The sequence below is a fragment of the Aquarana catesbeiana genome, linkage group LG01 (assembly GCF_042186555.1).
Source record: "Aquarana catesbeiana isolate 2022-GZ linkage group LG01, ASM4218655v1, whole genome shotgun sequence".
Taxonomy (NCBI): Eukaryota; Metazoa; Chordata; class Amphibia; order Anura; family Ranidae; genus Aquarana; species Aquarana catesbeiana.
In genome coordinates this window covers 508,483,386-508,508,063 of record NC_133324.1, presented here as the reverse complement: position 1 = coordinate 508,508,063, position 24,678 = coordinate 508,483,386, and the positions used below count along the sequence as shown (strand labels likewise).

The 24,678-nt window shown below is 43.7% G+C and overlaps 1 protein-coding gene across 2 annotated transcripts in view; it reads left to right on the top strand.

Moving 5' to 3' along the window:
• S1PR4 (sphingosine-1-phosphate receptor 4) overlaps window positions 1–21,953 on the top strand; it is a 90,232-nt gene extending 68,279 nt beyond the window's left edge. For both annotated transcript variants that reach the window (XM_073593777.1, XM_073593768.1), the window contains exons 2-3: window positions 17,019–17,234; window positions 18,813–21,953. In XM_073593777.1, the coding sequence (XP_073449878.1) occupies window positions 17,038–17,234; window positions 18,813–19,734 (1,119 nt within the window). In that variant the 5' untranslated portion in view covers window positions 17,019–17,037 and the 3' untranslated portion in view covers window positions 19,735–21,953. The remainder of the gene's footprint in view (window positions 1–17,018; window positions 17,235–18,812) is intronic.
• Window positions 21,954–24,678: the final 2,725 nt, after the last annotated feature.

The window sequence follows — 24,678 nt, the reverse complement described above, 5'->3', positions numbered from 1 at the left end:
CAAATCTTTGTAATGCATATAATGGGGCTTGAAGTTTAAAGACTATCCCAATCAGAACTTATACATGTCAAGCATGCATACACAGTAACTATGTATTACACACTGTGCCAAACAACCTATGGGTATTATATGGTAACTACTAACAACCCTCACTTTAAGAAATAGGTCACTGCGTGATTTCAGTGGTCAAATAAGCCTCAGCAAAATGAGGCTGTTTGGGTGGGTGATTTTGCAGCAACAGTTAAAGGTATAAACAGCTGGTAGTGGTTTGTGGTCAGACATTAACGTTTGTGGTGGGAAGTGTTGGAAAACAGCCATAGGGGCTGACACCACAGAAATGTTGAATTGTTACTAGATATTAACAGCTAAATATATATTAGGATAACACTATTTCTAAGTATAGTCATTTTGTGTGAGCTGTGTGATGTCATAGCATCTCTCCAGGAACTGGCTCCCTTGCCATATATAATCATTGGGGTTGCACTGATACCACTTTTTTAAGACCAAGTACAAGTACTTTTTTCAAGTACTCACCCATACCGATTACCAATACTTTTTTTTTAAATGTCAGGTGACAGTGGCACATGTGTCAGTAGTTTTTTTATGTTATTTTATTTTTTTAACAATTTTTTTTTACAATTTTTTTTTAAATTATTTTTGGTGTCAGTGTTTATTTTTTATTTTTTTTTACAATTTAAATCGGAAATATTTATGTAGCCATGCCCCCGTAGGGGTTGATGTGTGTAGTGGTTCACCTGTCACCCTGCCCAGCTAGACATCCATCCCAGTCACTCAGAGACAGAAATCAGTCCATTGCTTTGTTTTGTTTATTTGAGGGGGATTAAATTTGGACAGGGATTTGGGAATTATGGGATGCCCAGGAAAATTTAGTGCAAAGTTGCTTAGGACTCCTATGTACCGTATTTATCGGCGTATAACATGCACCCCAAGTTTAGGAGGGAATTTTAAGGAGAAAAACTTTTAGGAGGGAAGTTTAAGGAAAAAAAACTTACATTTAAATGCCCATCAATGCAGCCTTATCAGTGTCCATCTGCAGCCTTGTCATTGTCATTGCAGCCTTGTCATTGCAGTCTTGTCATTGCAGCCTTGCCCCAGTGCAGCCTTGCCCCAGTGTCCATTGCAGCCTTGTCATTGCAGCCTTGTCAGTGCAGCCTTCCCCAGTGTCCATTGCAGCCTTGCCCCAGTGCAGCCTTGCCCCAGTGTCCATTGCAGCCTTGTCAGTGCAGCCTTGCCCCCAGTGTCCATTGCAGCCTTGTCCAGATTTAAATATGGCGCTGCCGAGATCTCAGAGCGAGTGCTGCCGAGATCGCAGGGACTGGGTAGAGCCGAGATACACATAGCCGAGTGCACTCGGCTCTTCTCGGCTCCACTCACAGTCACGCCCAGTCCTGCCCTATGATGGACATAACACAGGTCCAATGGCGGGACTGGGCATGACTGTGAGCGGAGCCAAGAAGAGCCGAGTACACTCGGCTATGTGTATCTCGGCGCGATCGCTCTGCTCACAATCAGCGGGGATCGGCGTATAACACGCACCCACGATTTTCCCCTTTTAAGGGTAAAAAAGTGCGTGTTATACGCCGATAAATATGGTACACTCCTGTATATACACTTCACTCTTTTCTCTCCAGCACAAACACTTGCTGCTCACCATTTCCTCCTCCAGCACTTCACTTGCTGCAGACTGTTCCTCACCAGCGCTTCCCTTGCTGCAGACTGTCACTCCTCCAGACTAGCTAGCACCGCATGGGTAGGCCTGACTCTACTTCAGCCAGGCCTCAATGAACTGCCTTTTGCGTACAGGGACCTCGGCCCCTGTGGTGTAGAATAGTCCAGGTGCTAGCTGTCTTCCACTTTGCTACCACTCCCAGATAGCTCTCTTCGGGCTCTGCCAGCCAGCCTGGCTGTAAAGACCCCTTTCCACTGCCCTTCTCCACAGTCCTCTCTCCACTGGTTCTGCAACCATCTCTCAAACTGCAATCTCCCAGTTCTCTCAGGCATGCATCCCCAGTCCCTCCCGACTGTGCTCACTCACCAGCCCTCCTGGCTGCAACCAGTAGTCCTCCATGGAGACTCTTGGAAGTGTTCTCTCCCGCTGTCCTCTACTTGCTCTCTCATGTGCCTCTCCTTCCAGGATCTGGACACCCCTCCTGGATGCACCCAAACCCAGCCCAGGGTCACCCCCCCCCAGACTGGGGAGCTCCCCGTGGGCCCTGACAGCCTCCACACCTCTAACTCCATCTCTTCCACCTGACAACTCCTTCCTAGCTGGGCTGACTCCAGGTATGCCCCCTGCCAATCCAAGTTGGGGATTGGTCAGGGCTCTTTAAAAAAAACACAGGCAGCTCCACCTCTCTTCTCCTCCTCTCCTTCTAGAAAATGCCAGAAGGAAAAGGGAGGTAACCGAGAGGCGACGCTGCCTGAGAGTCATCAGCTGCTGCCCTGAGCCACTCCCAGCCCAGAATCAAGAGAAAGAGGCCTAGCAGCCATTTAGGCCTGCCTAAATTTACCTACACTGCCAGAGAAAAAACTCACTCTAGCACCTCACTAACGAACTAACTAACTAATTTATAAAATTTTTTCTTTTTTCTTTTATTATTATTTTTTTTTGTCGGCCCCTGGGGGGGGCTTTGAGGAGATAACAAACCTCTGACATCTCCCATTTGAGCCAGGGAAAGAGACTGAGGACTGAAATTCCCCAGTCCCTTTCTCTGCAGCCTCAGCTGCACTGAAGATGAATGGACAGGAAACAGCGGCTCCTCTCCGGTCATAGACTGAAACTTTGTTAACACAGGTTACAATGTTTCAGTTATGAATTGACAGAGTCAGTGACTTTGTCCAGTCAGAAAAGAAAGGAGGCGGTAAATGACAGATTTACCGACTCCTTCCTCTGCTGTCCATCCTGACAGATCTGGGACATTGGGGGACCGGAGGAGAACAGAGGGGGACCGGAGGAGCACAGGAAGAGCCAGGGAGGATGCAGGGGGACCTGGAGAATGACAAAGAGGGGGACCCAAAGGACAAAACAGATCGGGACCAGGAGCAGGACACGGAGAGCCAGGGAGGACACAGGGGGACCCGGAGGATGACAGGGACCCGAGGACGAAATGGATCGGGACCTGGAGCAGGACACGGAGAGCCGGGGAAGATGCAGGGGGACCTGGAGGAGCACAGGAAGAGCCAGGGAGCATGCAGGGGTCCTTGAGAATGACAAAGAGGGGGACCTGAAGGACAAAACAGATCGGGACCAGGAGCAGGGCACGGAGAGCCAGGGAGGACACAGGGGGACCCGGAGGATGACAGGGACCCGAGGATCGGGACCCAGAGCAGGACACGGGGAGCACAGAGGGGGACCCAGAGAAAGACCCAGGGAGAACAGAGGAGGACAGCTGGGGGTGATTGGTGTGGCAGGGAGGGCAGTTAGAAGCACCGATATCCCTGACAGCCGCAGGAGGGAGAGAAGGAGAAGTGGCTGTCAGAAAAGCTATACAGGGAGATTGGTGCTTGTAACTGCCCCCACCGCCGCACCGATCATCCCTGAGGCTGTCCAAGTATCAGGTCAGGCATCGTAGCATTTGCACGCGTAAAGTACTCATGCGAATGCTTGGTATCGGCACCAATACCGATACTAGTATCGGTATTGGTGCAACCCTAATAATCATGTATGTATTGTGTGGCATAGAATATATGTTCTAATAAAATATCACATAGCAGGGGTGCTGGTTTCCTGCCTTGAATTGTATTATCTCGGTGCCAAATCACCCACATTAGCTTGTTAGATTTCCATTAGAGCCCTAGAAAAGTCAGTTCTCTTACTGGAACAAAAATACAGGAAATGTCAGGTATAAGGATACACAGAGGTAGAGAATAAAGCAGGAACACATATTAAATCTCGGCTCTGCTATATATCAAAAAGGTCCTATTTAATAAAATTAGAAACTACTAAAGGAACTTTTCACCATTTTTGAACCATACAAGCTTTTTTTAGGTACAGAAAAGATAAATATTGCTTTATTACATTTGGGTCCTCTGATCAAATGTGTCAGTGCTTGCTGTTGAGGTTATTCTGTACCATAATGTAGTACTCCCTGTAGACCCTGCAGGATACCAACTGAAACAGACTGCATTATCATTTGCTTATATAGCTTTTTGTGAGGATAACTGTGTAAACTCATATATACATATACACAGTATTATATTCCAGGCAGTTGGGGGTTATTGAGTAGCTCTGAAAGGAGGACTTGGGAGTTCTACACATTCTTCTGTAATTTCAAAGTGATTGTAGGCTTGAGGCCTTTTTAAACCTAAACTTTTAAACTTTCTAAATGTAAGATAAGCTTGAAAGCTGTGAAAGCAGTGGTTAAAAAAAGTAGCCAACTGTCAATACATATTTGGTCAGAATACTAGTCAACTACCAATATCAAAATGGATTATACCAACTCTTGCAAGATTAATCCACAGCCACATAACAAAAGTAGAACCACAGTATAAAGAGTAAGGGGAAACACAACCCCTTAGTAACAATACAGGATTTTACAGGCTGTGTAGTTTATAAGTGAGGTAACACAATTAAATTTAAAACAAGCTTTATTACATATGCATAATAAAAGTATTTATAGGTCACAGTGACCATACAAATTATCCATTAAAAGATACAGCCATAATAAAACAACAATCAAATGTTGAGCAACTAACAGTAGTTGATGTTCATGGTGTAAAGTAGTTTGTTGACGCGTTTTGAAGATTATATTTGCTTCAACAGGAAACTATGTAGACATCTGAAAAAATTATCATGTAACAATACATTATCACATAATTCAGTGTAAGAAAACATGGATATCCCCATTACAGCATAATGGAGGCTTATCATCTATGAACAGTACCAGACTTGTGTGTTCGCTGCTGTTCAAAAGGGCGACCCACATGTCACACACCAACCAGAACCCAATTAGACCAGTAGGAGGCAGAAAAATGGGCATTGGACCACCCAAAGGGGAAGAAAAGGCCCTGACCAAGCCCACCACGACAACTGAAAAGATGGAATATCTTTTAATGGATAATTTGTACGGTCACTGTGACCTATGAGCGCTTTTATTATGCATATGTAATAAAGCTTGTTTTAAATGTAATTGTGTTTCCTCACTTATAAACTACACGGCCTGTAAAATCCTGTATTGTTATTAAGGCCCCCCCCCCCCCCACTCTTTTTTCTATAGTCAACTACCAATGTAATGTGAATGTGGAGGTTGTGTAAGCAGTGGTCTGAAGAGTAGTCAACTGCCAATACAGATTTGGTCAGAAGAATAGTCAACTGCCAATGTAAAGTTAGCTTAGAGGTTGTGTGAGCAGTGGTTAGAAGAGTAATCAACTGCCAATACAGCTGTGGTCAAAAGAGTAGTTAACTACGAATACAGGTTTGGTCATAAGAGTAGACAGCCACAAATACAGGTTTGGTGTTCTGTACAAAAGCTTTGGCAAGCGGACAGGAAATTTTAGCAAGACACTGGTCCCTCTCAAACAATAAACATGTAAACTGTGCTCGTATGAGTCACCAGCAGCTGTATAGCACAGATGGCCGGCAATGATCACCTGCTTTTTATCACTGCTTCTATTACCAAACTTTTGAACATGGGATTGTTGACTCTCTTATGGCTCCTGTTGCTGTTAATCACAGCTAGTGAGGAGGAAGCGGGGGCAGGGCCGAGCCCTGTTCTGTATGTTTTATGGATACACAAAGCAAGGCTTGGGAGCAACCACGTACAAGTGCCTCCATAGCAAGCAACTTGCTATGGGGGCACTAAAAGAAAAGGAGGAACCAGGAGTGCCGGTGTTCCGTTAGATTAGGCGACCCATCAGAATGTGTAACGGAAGTGATGTTCCATCGCCACCATCTTGCTACACCCCGCACTCCTCCACACAGTGTAACTAGAACTTTCAGGGCCCCAATGCAAGAAACCATGATGGGCCCCCCCTTCCATCCAACCCCCGGGCTTCCAATTTTGGGAGGGTGTCCATGGACATCCTCCCAAAACTGTGCTTCCCGCATGCCCCCTGGGACGTGCATCCAGCACAATCACAATGGCCCTTTACCATGTGATGTCAGCTGATCACATGTAAACAGACTTGCCGGTTATTCGCAGCCTTTTCCTCCCACGCTGTGTCTGTGTTAGGAAAGGACTGCCCTTAACTGCCAAGAATGTCAGTAAATTGTTTACACTGATAACCAGTGCCCCAATCGTCAATGCCATCTATCAGTGCTCATCAATGCCACCTATTAGTGCCCATCAATGTCGCCTATCAGTACCCATCACTTCCACCTACAAGTGTTACCTATCAGTGCTTATTAATGCCGCCTATTAGTGCCCATCAATTCTGCCTATCAGAACCACCTATCAGTGCTCATTAATGCCGCCTAACAGCGTCCATCAGTGCCACCTATCAGTACTCTTCAATTCTGCCCATCAAAGCCCATCAATACTGCCTGAGTTCTGCCTATCAGTGTTCCTCAGTGCCCATCAATGCCACCTATCAGTGCAGCCCATCAGTGCTCATCAGTGCCTCCTATCACTGCCCATAAATTCCTCCTATGAGTGCCCATTAGTGCCTTCTATCAGTGACCATTAGTGCCTCCTATCAGTGCCCAATAGTGCCTTCTATCAGTGCCCATCAGTGCCTTCTATCAGTGACCATTAGTGCCTCCTATCAGTGCCCATTAGTGCCTTCTATCAGTGCCCATCAGTGCCTTCTATCAGTGACCATTAGTGCCTCATATAAGTGCCCATTAGTGCCTTCCATCAGTGCCTTCTATCAGTGACCATTAGTGCCTCATATAAGTGCCCATTAGTGCCTTCTATCAGTGCCTTCTATCAGTGTCCATCAGCGCCTCCTATCAGTGCCCATCAGTGCCTCCTATCAGTGCCCATTAGTGCCTCCTATCAGTGCACATTAGTGCCTTCTATCAGTGACCATCGGTGCCTTCTATCAGTGCTCATCAGTAAATGCTATTAATGTCCATCAGTGCCGTCCGCCTTCTCAGGATAGCACGGCTCTGAGCGGAGATCGTGTCTGTCATGGAACAGAGACACTGGCATTAACGTTCTATTTGCCCGTCCGTCCTCTCTGGCAGGGGATGAGAGAGGACACACAGCTGATCTCACTGCTCCCCATTCTCCCCCTTCTTCCTCCTCTCCTGTGTGCTCCGCGGGCAGTCTAGCGTGAAGCTAAAGAGCTCACATTTCCCGCGGAGCACACAGGAGAGGGGAGGGGGGAGAAGGGGGAGCAGTGAGATCAGCTGTGTGTCCTCTCTCATCCCCTGCCTGTCTCTGTTGTGCTACTGTTCCATGACAGACATGATCTCCGCTCAGAGCCGTGTGTGAAAAGCAACCCCGCTGGGCCCCTGCCACAGTGGCGGAATGCCGGGCCCTGTCGCAAGTGCAACTGTTGCGACCCTGGTAATTCCGCCACTGCCTCCACAGTAAGGATACAGTGAGCAGGGGCAAGCGGACATCTTGTTACACCCACCGGAGTTTTGCATTTTACACTTATTTATAACAGTAAACTGACCTTATATAGTGAAATACAGTACTTAGAACTCCGTCTGAATGTTTAGATGTTGAATTTTAAAAGCAGCCAATTTCTGTCAGATTAGGAAACCTGTGAGATCACAAGGCTTGCCGCTGCTTTTAAAAATCAACATCTAAACAGTCAGACAGAGTTCTAAGTACTGTATTTCACTATATAACCTCAGTTTACTGTTATAAATAAGTGTAAAATGCAAAACTCCGGTGGGTGTAACAAAATGTCTGCTGTCCCCTCCTCACTGTATCCTTACTGTGGGTGCGGGGTGTAGCAAGATGGCAGTGACGGAATGTTACTTCTCTTACACATTCTGACGGGTCAACGAATCTGACGGAACAGTGGCAGGGGACCCAAGAAGAGGACGATCAAAACCATTACACAGAGCAGGTAAGTATAACAAAGTTTTTTATATTATTTTTTATTTTTTTGATTCACCTTTAATATCACTTTCAGTTCAGCTAATATTTCCTCATAGCTGACTCTTCCATGCCTCTTATCAGTTTGGTTGCCCTTCTCTGCCCTTTCTCCAGTTCCCCGATATCCTTTTTAAGAACTGGGGCCCAAAACTGAACTGTATATTCCAGATGAGGTCTTACCAATGATTTGTACAGGGGCAAAATTATGTCTCTCTTTCTCTGGAGTCTATACCTCACTTTGCTAGTGTAGCGCTTACCCCTGCAGGAGCGGTTGGTGATGATGGGTCCTCTGTTCTGCCACGACTCTTAAAACCACTCAGTCCCCACTGACACACCTGGTTAGAGATAGAGGGCCATTTACACCTGAATAACTTAAATGTTAGTGAATTACCACAATATAATATTGCACATAAATAAGGCCACAGACTACCAGATAATAAGTTAAGTAACTGTATTGTGTCAAAGCAGATAAACAGTGCAAGACTTAGTGTCAAACAATAGAACACTTTAAGGTTGCAAAATTATATAAAGTAAACTTTGGCCTATACCAGGAGGAAATACAAACAACTATTAATGAGCAGATTCAGACCCAAATAACTCAAAGGTAATGTTCTTGAGTGCACTCTAAACTGATTCCCAAGATGTGGGTATCTGTAGTGTTCCTAAGTGGGGGACCCCTAGATGGTGGTGTTTCAAGTCTGGTGCCTTAATATTAATGTTGATCAGCTTGCGGCGGGGCCCTATGTCGGTGGTGCATAAGAGTCTGTCTCTTTAAGAGTAGGTGGTTTATAGCTGCAGGGCTGCTAAGTAAAGGGGAGTCTATGTGGAACTGAGTGTAGCAAGGGGTTAAAAGTTGTATCTCCTCTCACCACTCCTGGCAGGCGACGGGTCCGGCTCCACACACGCAGTCCAGATGTCAGGTACCGGAGGCTCGTTCTCTCAATGCTGAATCACACAAGTGCAGTCTCTGGCAGCCTCAGCAGCAGGTCTGTTCTCTGTCTGAAGTAGGTAGTAAGGCTCTAGTTGCAAGTTTCCTCTGCTTGACACTCTCTCTCTCTCTCAGAAGTGGCTATAGCACATCCCACAGCAGGTCCTCTTGACACAGTGTCTCCTTGCAAAAGATCCCCAGTGTTTCTCTTTTGCCCAGTCAAGCTCTATTGATGCAATGGCTTGTGGGAATTGAAGTCCGGTAACCATAAACTTCCATTGACAAGTATGGAGCAGCGCCCCTTTAAGAATTACAGTTTATGGATCTTGCTTTGTGCACTGGTCCAAATCATTTGTTGGAGGGGGATTATGGTGTGGGTTTGTTTTTCAGGGGTTGAGCTTGGCCCCTTAGTTCCATTTTGGACAGTTTCATGTTCCCAACTTTGTGGCCCCTTCCTGTTCCAACATGACTGTGCACCAATTCACAAAACAAGGTCCATAAAGACATGGATGAGAGAGTTTGGGGTGATGAAACTTGGCTGGCCTGCACAGAGTCCTGACCTCAGCCCGATAGAACACCTTTGGGATGAATTAGAGTGGAGACTGTGAGCCAGGTCTTCTCGTCCAGCATCAGTGCCTGACCTCACAAATGTGCTTCTGGAAAAATGGTCAAACATTCCCATAGACACACTCCTAAACGTGGTGGACAGCCTTGCCAGAAGAGTTGAAGCTGTTATAGCTGTAAAGGCTTGGCCAACTCAATATTGAACCCTACGGACTAAGACTGGGATGCCATTAAATTTCATGTGCGTGTAAAGGTAGGCATCCCAACACTTTTGGTAATATAGTGTATGTTAAAAAGTAATGGTCCCAACACTGAACTTTGGGGTACACCACTGATAACCTTAGACCACTCAAAGTATGAATCACTAAGTACTACTCTTTGGATCCGATCTTTTAGCCAATTTTCTATCCATTTTTAAACTGAAATTCTAAGCCTGTAGATATTAATTTATACATTAGCCATGTGAGGGGATCTGTGTCAAACACTTTGGAAAAATCCAAGTATACAGTACTATGTCCACAGCCACTCCTTTGAACTTTGAAGCTTTTGTTTGCCTCCTCATAAAAGAAATAAGATTTGTTTTACAACTTCGGTCTTTTGTGAATCCATGCTGACTTTTGCTTAAAATATTATTTTTTAGCAAAAACTCATCCACGTGGTCTTTTATTAAATGTTCAAGTATATTCCCACCTATAGAAGTTAAAATAACCAGCCTCTATTTACTTGGTAAAGACTTTGATCCCTCTCTAAATATAGGCATTGGTTTTACGCCAATCCAGTAGCATTATGCCAGTCATTAAAGAGTCTCTAAAATAAAAAAAAATGTCTTAGATATAATAGAGCTCAGCTCTTTAATGACTTTTGGATGGGACTTCAGGAGCTCCTTGTACTATCTCACCCTCTCTGAGCTCTACTGTACAGAGTGTATAGTAGACTGCATTAGATAGACTGATGTGAATGTACAATGTATATGTAAAGCGCTGCGTAAATTGATGGCGCTATATAAGTACCTGAAATAATAATAATAATAGCGGGTCAAATTCAGACACTTACACTTCTTCCGTTTAAAAATACATTTATTATTGTAATAATGATTACAAGGCTGCATTCATTTATGTTTATATATATATATATATATATATATATATATATATATATATATATATATATATATATATATATATATATATATATATATCTGGATTTGCAGCTTTAAGCAATATTTTTAGAACCCTAGGGAGAGCTAGGAAATGTAAAAAGTTTGAGAACTGCTATTTCCTTGCACTCAGTACAATGGATGAAATTATGTCTGAAGAGTTGCTAAGCCTTACTGCATATTTGATATTTTTTGGCCCTTTAAAAGTAAACCTGTAAGCTCAAAATTATGGGGGCTGCTCTTGCTGATTTGTCCAAATTATATACAAACTATATACTGCAAGCATGCAGATAGTAAATTCTAAAAAGTCTGCATAATGGTCTGCAGTCAATAGCTCACTACGTAGCCCCCTTAGCTTGCACCTTTTAAAACAAGTTAGTAGATGACTAAACTCTTTCATGCATGTGATTTGTGTTTTTTGTCATTGATAAAAATGAACCATGCAAAAAACAGTGGCATGGTCCAATGTAACCACAGAAATATTTGTTTCTTTTTTAACCTAATGTATGTTGGAATACTGACAGTTGGACAATAATGAATTATTATTATGGGAAACACAAAATGATAACTACAATTATACCATTATCTGAAAACAAATGTGCAAGGGCCCTCTTGCATTTTTTGAAACAATGAAAATATATAAACCATTATTTTATTAAATACACTGAAATAATATAAATAATCTAATACATTATTGTTATCATTATTGCAGAGAAAATGCAGCTTTGCCATGCCCTGTGAGACTTTACGCACTCCACCCTTCCTGTGTCTGTTCACTTTAATGTCTGAACAACGCCTAAATCACGAAAACAGGAAACCTCAGAGCCATGTGCTGATGTACCAACAAATCATTTAATGTGTACCTGTGTTTTATTTTTACAAAGTATACCAGATATATATAAGGCCTATTGCATGACAGTAAGGAGATTTTGGCATCCAAACTATTGTTAACATGCCAGGGAACTGCAGTTTTTTAATGATGATTTTATCCTGGGTATCTGTAAAGAATCTGTAAACAAAATCATATTTCTGTATGAATCTTTTAAAGTTTAGAGTAACAAGATAGGTCATTGTTGAGTAGCACACAGTAGTAAAAAATTAAACTGTCAATATAAACAGTACATGATTTAAAAAAAAATTGACGATAGTTGTAGATAAAAGATGGTAAGGGTTTCACTGTGAACCCATAAACAGTTCACAAGTGAGTATGACAAACTACAGTAATGTGATCGACCAAATATAACCTCTATAGTACCCGTCAGTAAAGTTGTTCCTCTATCCAGACATCAAAGAAAAAATCTCCTGAGGTAGTTTGTCATGAGCGAAATCTTACAATTAACCTTAAATCAAAAAGGCCAACTGTTGAGCCAACAATACACCAAAAAAGTAAACATTTAAAAAAACTAAGATATAAAGAGAGAGGAAAGAGGAGGGAGAATAGGAAACAGGGAGAGGAGAAAAACAAGACAAGAAGAAAAGAGTGAGAGCCTGCCTATCCAGAATCCCTTTCAGCCATCGAACTGGTATCAGCCTCAAGTGTCCGAGACCTGAAGATAATAAAGCCAGGGGGTCCATATCTTTTCAAATAAAGATTGTTTGTCCTGCAGGATACTGACTAATTTTTTATGTAACATGATCCAGGACAGCTTTCCCTTCATGAGGGCTAAATCAATCGCAGGTCTTTTCCAAGAGGTTGCAATGGCTATTTTTGTTGCCAAGAACATGTAGTATATTAGAGTCTGAACAGGTCTCAGGATATTATCGACAGGTTTATTGAGTAGCACAATCCAAGGATCTTTTGAAATGTTAACAATAGTTACTGAGTAAAATTAAGGAGTGGACTCATATCCAGATATGTCGGACCTTGGGGCAGGTCCACCACACATGGAGGACAGAACCTACCTGGCCACAGCCCCTGAAACAGGAGGGTGATGAATCTGGGTACATCTTAGCAAGGCGTTCTTGTACCAAGTACCATCTTGCAAAAACCTTGTACCCTGCCTCGATCAGGGCAACATTCATAATGCCCTTGTGTAGGTGTGCAGCCCAGGATTGCCAATCCTCCACCTCAGGGGCCATTCCCAGGGCCCTCCCCCAAGCAATTTGACAGGGGAGTTTCGATGAAGGGGAGACAAAAGATTTGTACAACATGGAGATGCAGCCCCGCTGGAGAATCTCTTGTATACATCTGTTTTGTATAAACTACCAAGTCAGGACTTTTCTTCTGTAAAGAGTGAAGAAAATTATGTATTTGTTGGAAGTGGAAGCTCTCAGTTGGAGGCATCTCCAAGTCCTGCACAAAATACGAAGAGGGGTCCACCCCTCTATGGTCCAGGAAGTTCCCTATGTGATAATGTTCCTTATTCAACCACCAGCTAAATTAAGCAGGTGACATACCTGGGGGAAATTGTGGGTTATTGAATAAGGGCACTACAGGGGTGTGGAGAGAACAGAGAGGCCATCGTCTACAAGTCAAGCTCCAAAGGTTAAGGGAATGGGAGAACATGGGGCACAAAATGGCCTTTTGATATCTGGATGGGGTCCAAAGCACTAAGTCTATGGCCAGCGGAGAGCATGCTTGGGCCTCTTAAATTTACCCAGTCCGGCCTGTAATAAGTATGATGTAGTTTACATAGATGCGTAAGTTGGGTTGCAATATAATATTTACGAAAGTCTGGAACCCCCAAGCCGCCCAAATCTTTGGGTGCACACATAGTAGCTCCGGTCAGTCTCCTGCCTTCAGCACCCCAAAAAAATTTGAAGATTTTTGTTTGGAATCGCCTCAAGGTCTCTGTTGGTACTGAAAAATGTAGGATCCTAAAATACTACTGAATGCAAAACCATCAGCTTTACAGAGGTGATCCTACCTATCTAAGACAGGGTTGCATCAGACCAAGTCCTCACATCCTCCAACAGCTTAGTAAATAGTACCGGATAGTTGGCCTTATATAGCGAAGAAATCTGCGGGGTCAACCTGATCCAAAGGTAGGCACATAACGTAAATTTCCACAAAAAAAGAGTACTAGGCCTGTCGGTTGTTTTGCACTGCATCTGGTAGGTTATTATTCAGGGCCTCTGATTTGGCACGGTTGACCTTTAGGCCCGAAATCTGGCCAGAGTGATCCAGCAGGGAAAACAACTGCGGTAAAGTGGTGTGTGGGGAGGTGAGAAATAACAGCAGGTTATCCCTAATATATTACAATCTTGACGAATCACTATAGCTAGGGTCTCCATCGCCATCATGAATAATAGAGGAGAAAGCGGACACCCTTGACGAGTGCCAGAGGAGATAGCAATTGTTCCGATCCATGGCCTCGCATGATATTTGCGCTTTGGGATTGCTGTAAAAAGAATAAAACGAGGCAATAAATTTGGGACCAAAGTTCCATCGTTCTAGCACCCAAAAAAAGGTAGGACCGTGAGAGGGAATCGAATGCCTTCTGTATGTCGAGAAATAAAAACATCCCGTGTCTAGCTCCCTCTCTATCCCATGAGGAATGCAGTATTGAAATAAGGTCTATTGCCCAACGCTCTTGCCTATGGGGAAGAAATCCCACTTGGTCAGAGTGAATGTAACGATCTAGAAAAGTCAGCAAACGATTCGCGTACATTTTTGTAAATAACTTCAGATCGTTGTTGTTTAAAGAGATCAGCCTATAATTAACCACATCGCTCAGGTCTTTATGGGGCTTCAGTATAAGTAGTACGTATGCTCTATTAGAATCGAGGTCATTGGGGCCTCCCCCATTGACCCCCACCCCTTTTGGATAGCATTAAAGTAGTGCATCAGAGGGACAGCAAGCAAAGAGGCAAACTTTTTGTAGTAAAGTGTGCTAAAGCCATCAGGGCCAGAGGCCTTGCCTATAGGGGCCTGCTTAATAGCTGACGGGACTTTGTCTACCGTGACATCCTTTTTAATGTTCCTTATGTTGCTCTAGCAAAGCTGGAATAGGGAGGTGGTCTGTGAATTGGTCAAAGTCCTGTGAGCTAGATGTGTTTGTGTTCATGTACAGGTCCTGGAAGAAAGTGGAGAATTCCTGTAGGACCAACTTAGGGTTGTGCGTAAAGGTGCCATCCGATCTCCATATCTGGGGAACACAAGGGGCGGGGACAAAATCATATTTAAGGATTTGTAAGCTGCAGTATATACAATTTTTGTTTTTTGGTTTAATACCGCTTTAAAGTGATATTAAACACACACTGTTTAATTTACATTGTCTCTTCTATTTCTGTATATAATTGAATTCACTGTAATTATTTGAATAAATAAAAATCCAAGTATCTTTTTCCTAATCGATATACAGTTGTCACATGACCCAGCTCTTTCCCAGCCTGTCTGCAGGGAAACATAAGCAGGAGGAGCCTCTAGTCCTCTGCTGCTGGTCACATGTTCAAATAAAAAAAAACAGCCTTTGGAATACAGAGTAAAAGTAAATAATTAATATCAATAAACTGTTTTAAATTGTCATACAAATATATATGTGAAATCAAATCTTTATTATTTCTTAGCAATAACATGGTGTAGGCGCACTTCTGCCAGTCACAGGCTGTGCCACGTCCCTCCAGCCTGTGTCTTAGAAAAAGCGGAATAAGCGGAGGTGAAGCCTCCTACATGTAATATCCCACTCCCATTGTGTTTAGCTGGTTAGTGGGCATGGAGGAGGAGGGAGGGAGTGGGCTGTCATTTACCACTGTGTATACGCCCACATGTGTAACTCTGTAGTTACATGGGCTGCTCAGGTATGATAGGGTGAAATGCTCAGCATGCAAACGCACTGAAAACTGAGCATGTGTAGAGCTGCCAACACTGATCTGCAAAATCCCTAGCTGAATTGGGGTCTTGGGCAGAAGGGGGAAACAGAGAACAGCAGTATCAACCAGGTGTTTTTTTGCAGAATACAGAAAATGAATATTATAGTGAATAAGTGAGTATGAACAGCACATAATACAGCATTTATTGATAGTTTTTTAAGATGTGGGTTAAGTGACACTTTAAGTAACACAACCTGATGACTGCATTTTTTCTGTATTTTAGAGGCAGCATCAAAAAAGTATTTACATGACCCTTTCTTAGGGTATGTATCTAAAGTAAAGTGAAGGTTAGAACTTCTGTTTTATCGCAATCTACAGTGGCGGCCCGTCCATTAGGGATGCAGGGACACCGCCCCCCTAATTCAAGTGCCCGACCTCTAATCTCCATGTAAGGCGCTAGACGCATGGATTTCAATTAGGTTTTTTTTTTCTAAGCACGTGATTAGAACTGGAGGCTCTAATTGGCTATAAAAAGGTGGGCTCGGGGCGCAGAGCACTGCTCCCTGAGCCCACACACTTGTGTGACATTAGCGAATTAATATTCGCTAATGTCTTTCTGCTTTTCCTCCCGGCCAGGAAGTCGGTCCTGAGACTTGATTGGGCTGGGAGTCTTAGGACGGGTCTTGGGACCCGCCTCCCGTTCAGCCCAGAGGAGAAGCAAAGACCATGCCAGCAGCAGTCTTTCCTAGGAGCCCTACTCTGGATTCAGCAGAGCATCACCACCTCGTCCTCCTCCCTGCACCTCTTCTGTAGTAAGCTAAGGCTATGGATTGTGCATGGGGGGTGATTGGGTGGTGGTGTTAGTGCCAGAGGATTATGGCCTATTGAGTGCCAGGGGGTGGGGGGGGGGGTGCTGGCAGTGTGTAGTGTGAATGGATCAATCGAGAGCCGCTGGGGGTGGGTGGTGCTAGTGCGAGTGAGGGGGCCAGGTCTGCTTGACACCCCCCCCCCCCCCCCCCATATTTTGACCACCAGCCACCACTGGCTATGTATATCCCCACTTTGGATATTTGTCTTCTCTATTTGCCATGGTGATTACTATTCTGAAAGTGATAGGAAAATTGAGTTGTCATCAGAAAATGAATGTAAGGGAGATCTTCCAATGGGGACTTTTGGTCAGTTAAGAACTACCCAAGAGTCCATCCATCATTAGGGTTTCATCATTTAAAACATCATTGAATCTCCCACACACACACACTCGTGTCTATTCATCCAGGAGTAGCTATCATACAGCAGAAGTCCAGGTGAATATGAATTTGAGTTAGAAAGGTGATGTACAACGTGATTTGGGATCCCACCAGCAGGAATGCTGTAGTATGGGTACAAAGATGTGGGTGGAAAGCAAATGCATGTGGGTTTGGGGATACTAAGTGTCATTTAATGAATGTATTTATTTATTACAGGTAATTATATAGATCCAATAATTTTTTATGAAAAGTTATTTTTAAAATCAGAATTTAAAATCAATGATACTGTTTGCTATAACAAAGCATATTAAAAATAAAACCTCTACATAAATGTTGCCAATGCTTGTTTTTTTCAGACTCTGGTCCCCAATCACCATGATGAACCTGACACACAGCCAGTGTCTGGAGTCAGCGGCCAAGGGCAATATTAACATTATTCTACTGCATTACAATCAGACCGGGCGACTAAATGGCCGACCAAGGACAAGTGTCAGTTTCCTGACCATACTCTTCATTTTAATCAGCATTCTCATAATTTTCGAAAATCTCATGGTGCTGCTGGCCTTGCTCAGGTATGAAACTGCACAAATGAATTCTGTTAAAGGTAATCTTAACGTGGTATTAAACTTAAACCCTGATAGTTTCTTCTGCCATAAATGCTTCCTCCTGCCTGTCAGTGGTAACGTACATAGAGCCGCACATGCTCAGCTCAGAGTACGTTACGACACCTGCTCTGTGCTGTGGTGATGTGACTCCTGTGCACATACATGGGAGTGATATCATTGCGGCCTGGCTATGCAAGTGGCCGAACTTAGCTAACCTTGAAGGATGACCAGGTGAAGATGGAAGCACTGACAGCGCAGCACTAGAGGGCTTCCCTTGACGGGTAAGTCTGTCCTAATGTGCTAGTATGCGGTGCATGTAGCTGCAGGGGGCATGTTTAAAAAATTTTTTAACAAGTTTAATACTGCTTTAAACAGCCAGATATGTACACCCTTACCTTGTAAAACAACCCATTCAGTTTAAAATAGAAATGTGAGGCAAAACATTTGTGTCTACAGTATAAACATTGTGTTGGTGTTGGGGCATGCCAGCACAAGTCTGATCACTAGACAACAGGCAGACTATGCACCCAGCACAGCCAAAAAAATGACCACACTAGGGTGGATGAGCTTCTATGCCTAGTGTGGTCAGTTTGAAATAGCAAAGAAGGGGGACTACCAGGATCACCAGGTATTTCACACAAAGAATGCGATACAAAGAAGACAGGATACCTTTTAACACAAGTACATGGTACAACAGCCATACATATATCAGGAATATGAAAGTTTAGGGTAACATATCCTTTAATTCATTTAATTTTTTAAGGAAACATTAATAAATGTTTCCCAAAAAAATACCCAAATAAGACCAAGGGGAAATATTTGCTGCCGAGTTCAACAATGAAACTTTTATAACAATTTGCCCTTCTGACATTTGACCACTTTGGCCTGGCTTTTTATTGCCCACATTCAGTTTATTTATAATAGGGTGAATATGCACCAGGTAAATATGGAGTGAATGTCACTTTTACAGTAATCTGTCAAAGCAGGTTTTAATATGGCAGGCAAATCTTCCAAATTGAGCTTTGCATAGTTTGAATATGGTTTACACAGTTTCAGTATTACAATGTTTAAATGTATTTGTTATTATGAGTTTTTTTTTTCTACAGCATGCCACCCCCACCAACGGCTACTATCCCAATGGCAAGAGGGCAAAAAAGGTGCTACTCACGCCCATGTACCCCTCCCACCAAGCACTAATTGCTGATACTGATGGCCACTGAGCTTTTGGCATTCTTGGTACCCAGTAGGGGGTGCAGGCACCATGGTGTGTGGGGGGGGGGGTGTTATGTGCCACCTACTGTGCCCTTATGGTGGACATTTAGGTGGTTCTCCCTGATAAAGGGCTTTTACAAGTTAATTGGACTAGAGTGAATGGTGCCCAGTAAATTTTGGCTGAATTTTGTACAGAGGATGTCATAGGTAATGTGCCATCCTATGTCACATTATACGAGTTGCATTTCTTTTGTACAACCTGTCACACATTTCTAGACATGTTATGATGGAAGTCATTAAGGGATGGTAATTACTAATTCTTTTGTCTTTCAGATTTCTGCGCTTAAAGCGGTGGGTTCACTGCTGTTTAACGAACATTGCATTCAGTGATCTTCTGGCTGGCATTTCATACCTACTTAACATCTGCCTCTCAGGACCCACTACATTCCGGCTGACTCCACAACTTTGGTTTCTAAGGGAGGGTCTCCTCTTTACCACTCTAGCTGCCTCCACCTTCAGCTTATTGATAACTGCTGTGGAGCGGTACAGTACCATGGTGATTTCAATGGCAGAGCGGCAACCTGCCAAGCTATTTCGAGTTCAAGGACTGATCATCTTAAGCTGGGTATTAGCCGCTGCAGTTGGGTCCTTACCTTTGCTTGGATGGAACTGCCTATGCCACATCGAAGATTGCTCCAGCCTTCTTCCTCTGTATTCTAGGAACTATATTGTATTTAGTCTTGGACTCTTAGGTATTACTCTGCTTGGTATAATTGGCTTTTACTGCACTATATATTACTTTGTGTGTACAAGTGCCAAACGTGTAGCAGCCACCCACCAGAGTCGACGTGCCTTCCACTTGCTTCAAACCGTTCTCATCATCTTGGGCTGTTTTGTCCTCTGCTGGAGCCCACTTTTTCTCTTTCTTTTGGTGGATTCTGCATGTACTCCTCCTTCTTGCCAATCTCCCCTGGGACTTGAGTGGGTTCTGGCTTTAGCAGTTTTGAATTCAGCTTTTAACCCACTTATTTATTCACTGAGAAGCTCAGAGGTCCGCAAGGCAATAATTGCACTCCTATGCTGTGCCTGTAGTTGGGCAGGAATGCAACCACCTGCATGCTGCCAGCAAGTCACAGAAATCACTTCAGGTTCTTCAAATGAGAGTTCAATTAAACGAAGAAGCAGCGTACGCCTTTCACGAAACTTAAGCTTTAGGAGTCCTGTCACCAGTGTTTCAAGTGTGCCCAGCCAGTGAGCAGGTTTTTTTAATCAAATCAATCAGAATGCTTTTTTTTACTATTAACATATGCCTGAGAGGCCATAATAGTAAAGCATGGTCTCAGCAGTCTAAAATATGACAATGGACAGTGTATCTGATCAGTCATTCACAAAATGTTTAATGTGTTTTAGCTAGCACAATTGTAAGAAACGTGACGGTACAACTAAAGGCTCCTGTATTAACAGCCTAAACAAGTCCCAAGTCCAGTTACTATATAATAAGTGCCTTATATAGGGAACAGAAATTGCATTTACCATCCTTGATTGAACCAAATTATCCTTTCTTTGCGTCTTACATGCTTCCCCTCCCAGGCACTGCAGCTCACAGTGGGAGAGTTTTAGCAAAAGAGTTGGTGCTGTCAATCCAAAAAGCTGTGGGCAAGACTAGGTGTGGCCACCTGCTGGTTGATAAGCTACAAGAAGACACAGCCTCCATCAGAGTGGCAATGATCTGAAATTAGAAGCAGTGCAGCATCATTACCACACCATCACAGGACAACACATTAGGTGGACTTTACTGGAAGGGTCAACATGTAATTGTGGGACTTTGAAAGTACTTTCTGGGGTTTTTAGAATGAAAACTACTTGATGCTGTTAGAGCTTTTTTTGTTCAAGAAAACCTTTTCTGCGCACTGCGCTATACAATGGAAGTCGATTTGACCCCACTAAAAATTTGAAATTTGATCAAACTTTTTGAAATGGAAAATTTGTGTTGCAGGATATCCTTTTTAATAGGACACATTTAACAAAACATACTGAAAGCCAAACTTCAGCCAAAACTTATTTAGATTTGGATAGTGCAAGGAAGGTTTATAGCTACTGTAAGGTTTTTATTGCGTATCTGTGTTCCTGTTTGGGAGACTTCCCCTCACTTTCCATCAGGTTCCAAATCACAACAGTGATTAAACCCCAAATAAACATACAAAATAGTTTTTTTCTTAAAGCCACACACATGCACACGATAATGTCTGAAAATACTTATCCAGGAAAATTTGAGAGGCAAAGAGGATTTTGTTAAAGCGGTAGTAAACTGCAACAAAAATTTAAAAATTAGGCCCTGGGCGGTTTAAGCCATAATGTGCTAGTATACAAGGCACAACGAGAGAACGGACATAGGTCTCAGATTTCTCTTTAATACCCACAAAGAATATAAATCCATTTTGTGTGTGCCAAACACCTTTGCAAACCCACTTCATATCTTGTAAGTGCTCGGTCACACATTAGGTTGGGGGTGGGGGGGCAGTAAACTCCCATGGTTTTACAGCCCCTCAAGAGGTAATGCCCGAGGGTGTACACATGCTGTGGCTGTGATGCTGTGCTTTGCAGCCACAGCAAGAATCGTACCTTCTGTTGCTTTCAGTGGGCATAGCACCTGCTGAATGTGGCCTGTTCAAGTGCATGGGCTGGTCTGCAAGTGTGGCACTTTAAGGGGCTAAAGCAGGTGGTGAGGAGGCAATACAAAACCTCCTCATCGCCCGTCAAATGCAATTTCATGCTGTGTACATTATGACCACTAGATGGAGCTGAGGAGCATAGGGAATGCATATGTTTATACGTAGGAAATACATACATACATACATTCCTAGAAGACATACATTTGTCTTCTAGGAACTGGAGGGAAAAAGCAGCAGGCTGCCCATAGATGGGACCCATAGAAACCCAAAGATGGAAATGTTTCTTTAAATATACAAGTACAGATTTTCTTTTGCTGTTTTGTGCAGTTTTTTTTTCCAAGACGTAGGTGAATTGCAGCATTGGAAATGGGCCTTAGAACCTGGCATTGGATGAAATCCTGCCCCAATCCATCTAAAGTGGAAAAAATGGTCTAGGTGAAGGATAACTATTGACACCATCCCGTTTTTAGCAGCTAGATTCTCCAGATGGAAAGTTTTATGTTATATACCTGATGAAAAAGTTCTGCTTGAATTGTATGTTTATAACTCAGCATCAATCAGTGATCAAGCACGGATTGCGTCATGAAATAATGTTTTTACTGTGTATATATGTACTGTATATATGTAAATATATACCTTCTAAGCAGAGAGATTTGTAATAATGTGTTATTAGGCAAGTTATACATTTGGTTAAGCAACCAGCATTATATTAAAGCTCATGGGTAGTTCTATGTAATATGACATCCCACTGTATGGCAGCTGCTATAAAGACATCAGTAATAAAGACATCAATGTTACCTGATGCATTTTTTAGAGTTTGTAGTTTTCATTCAGTTTCTTTTGCTGTTATTAAAAAATGGGTTCTGCGTCAGCCCTTTCCGTCCTTACGTGACGATGTCAGAGTGCCTGTGGATAACAAATGGGTGAAAAGAAGCGGCTTAGGGATACTGGTCGTGTAGCTGGGGGAAGCGAGGAAGAAGGTAAGTGGTAGTTATAATAGCTTTTTATGTTCCCCCTACACAAAACAAGCACATAGGAGTGGGCTACTCCAGGCACCTAGAATAGGGTCACTTGCCTAGCACAAGGGGTACCTTTACTCAGCATCATATACACTTGAGCAAATAAAGTGGATTTCATGCATGCAATTAATGAACTCGTCCTCTTCCATACTGTCAGGTCACCTTGAGGCTAGGTGACAGATGCACTCTGTAGGAGTCAGAAGTGCACCGCTAGGTAGTGGACTCTAGGACTGACTGCTGCGGATTGAACCCTGGGAGGTTCAAGAAACAGGTCTACTGGATCACTGACACCGATCCCCAGGGCGAGGAGTCTAAGAGCCAGCAGGTGTTCACCAGAGCTTCTAGTGGTGAGGATGGACTGCGCTGCAGTCTGGCTCCAGGTCGCAGCCCCCAGAGTCTCACAGCTCACGCTCACGGTAGACTACAAAAGAAGAGGAAGGAGGCAGCAGGCTGGAACAACAAGGAAAGTAAGGGACAAGCCAAGGTTGGGGCCACAAGCAGACAAGGACAACAGAGTTCACGCCAAGGTTCAGGGTCACAGGCAAACAGGGATGGTCGGGGACACGCCAAAGGTCAGGGTCACGAGAAGACAGGAATAGTTAAGAACAGGCCAAAGTCGGTAACTGGAATCAGACGTAGGAAACACAGCAAGTACACATGAAAGCTAACACACAATGGTTAATCAGCACTGCTGGCTTGCAGTGCACAGGTTAATATAGGGTTCCCTGATAGGAGCTGGGGTGGAGCCATGCTAGAGGAGAGGTTACAAAAGCAGTCAGGTGAGGGTCAGCTGGCCTCTAGAGATGAACACATGGAGACAGGTAAGCTGACAAACAAACTCTATTGCATAACCATGAAACATACTTATGCACAGGCTGAGGTCTCTGGCAGTGCAGATCTGCTCCCATTACTAATGGGGCTCGATCGCTGCAGACGGCGTGCCGACAACAGCTCCCTCTTTGCAAGAGGCTTTCTCACCTGCCACATTTACACGCTACGACAAGCTGCTTGCCAAACCTTTGTTACCCTTGGTAGCCACTGTATCTTCACACTGTATTAGCTCTTTGTACTGATATTCTCATACCCCAATGTGTTTGTGACCCATCTGTAGACTATGTGTGCCAGTTACTCACATTACAACCCTTTAGTAGCTTCAGACCAGACAAATGCAACATTTCAAAAGCTTTACTGGAATAATGCGGCATCACACGAATCACAAGATAACAGTTCAACATAAAGTGCAGTCTTTTCCTAACATCCCTAATCCCTAACTACAGGCTTGTGGCTGCCCCAGCATACCTGCTTAGGAAAGAGTCCATATTTGGCAAAGTCCATGGGTGGTATCTTGCAAGTCCCAGCAATCAACCTACATGTAAAAGGCTCTATGACACATGTGTCTGGCAGAAACAGGGACTTTCAGAGAGCCCTGGCAGAAGCAGCAGCTGGAGGTCACATTAATATTATTATTATTATTATACAGGATTTATATAGCGCCAACAGTTTGCGCAGCGCTTAACAAAATAAAGGCAGACATTACAGTTACATTACAATTTGGTACAAGAGGAATCAGGGGGCCCTGCTCATTAGAGCTTACAATCTAAAAAGGGAGGGTCAATTGATACAAAAGGTAATAGCTGTGGGGAATGAGCTGATGGAGGAAGTAAAGCAGTGTATTAGTTAGAAGCAGGATAGGCTTCTTTAAAGAGAAGGGTTTTCAGGGATCGTCTAAAGATGTATAGATTAGGGGACAGTCGGACAGATTGGGGTAGGGAGTTTCAAAGGATGGGAGAAGCTCTGGAGAAATCCTGGAGGCGAGCATGGGAGGAGGTGACAAGGGAGCTAGAGAGCAGGAGGTCTTGGGAGGACCAAAGAGAGCGGCTTGGTTAGTATTTTGTGACTAGGTTATTGATGTAGCTGGGGGGAGAGTTATGGATGGCTTTGTAAATTATTGTTAGTACTTTGAATTCCTTGGGTGAGTGGAAGTCAGTGGAGGGATTGGCAGAGAGGGTGATTCTGATACAGCTCTCTCTTCCACCCCTTCCTCTTCTTCTTCCTCTATGGCCTCTTCTGCAGATTTGTCCTCTGAACCAGCGGTGCTCCGTAAGCGTTCAAGGGGCTACGCACGCAGTCGGGCAAAAAGATGCCATGTGGTGCTTGAGTTGGTCTGCTTAGGGGACAGGAGCCACACTGGGGCAGAGATTCTGTCAGCTCTGCAGGGGCAGGCTCGGAGGTGATTGACGCCATGCCAGCTTCAGCCAGGAATGGTTGTATGCGACAATGGCACCAACCTTCTCTCAGCCCTCCAACAGGGACACTGTTCAACAGGGGCATGTAATTCCAAATCTTGATATAATATTTCACAGCAGGGCCCATTCCTGCGCCCAACAAGAGTAACTGTGAGGGCTTACAGTGTTGTGGCACCACCACCACCACCAAAGTCCCAATTTTTCTGCCCCTGTTTAACAAGGGCATGTAATTACAATTCTTGATATAATATTTCACAGCAGG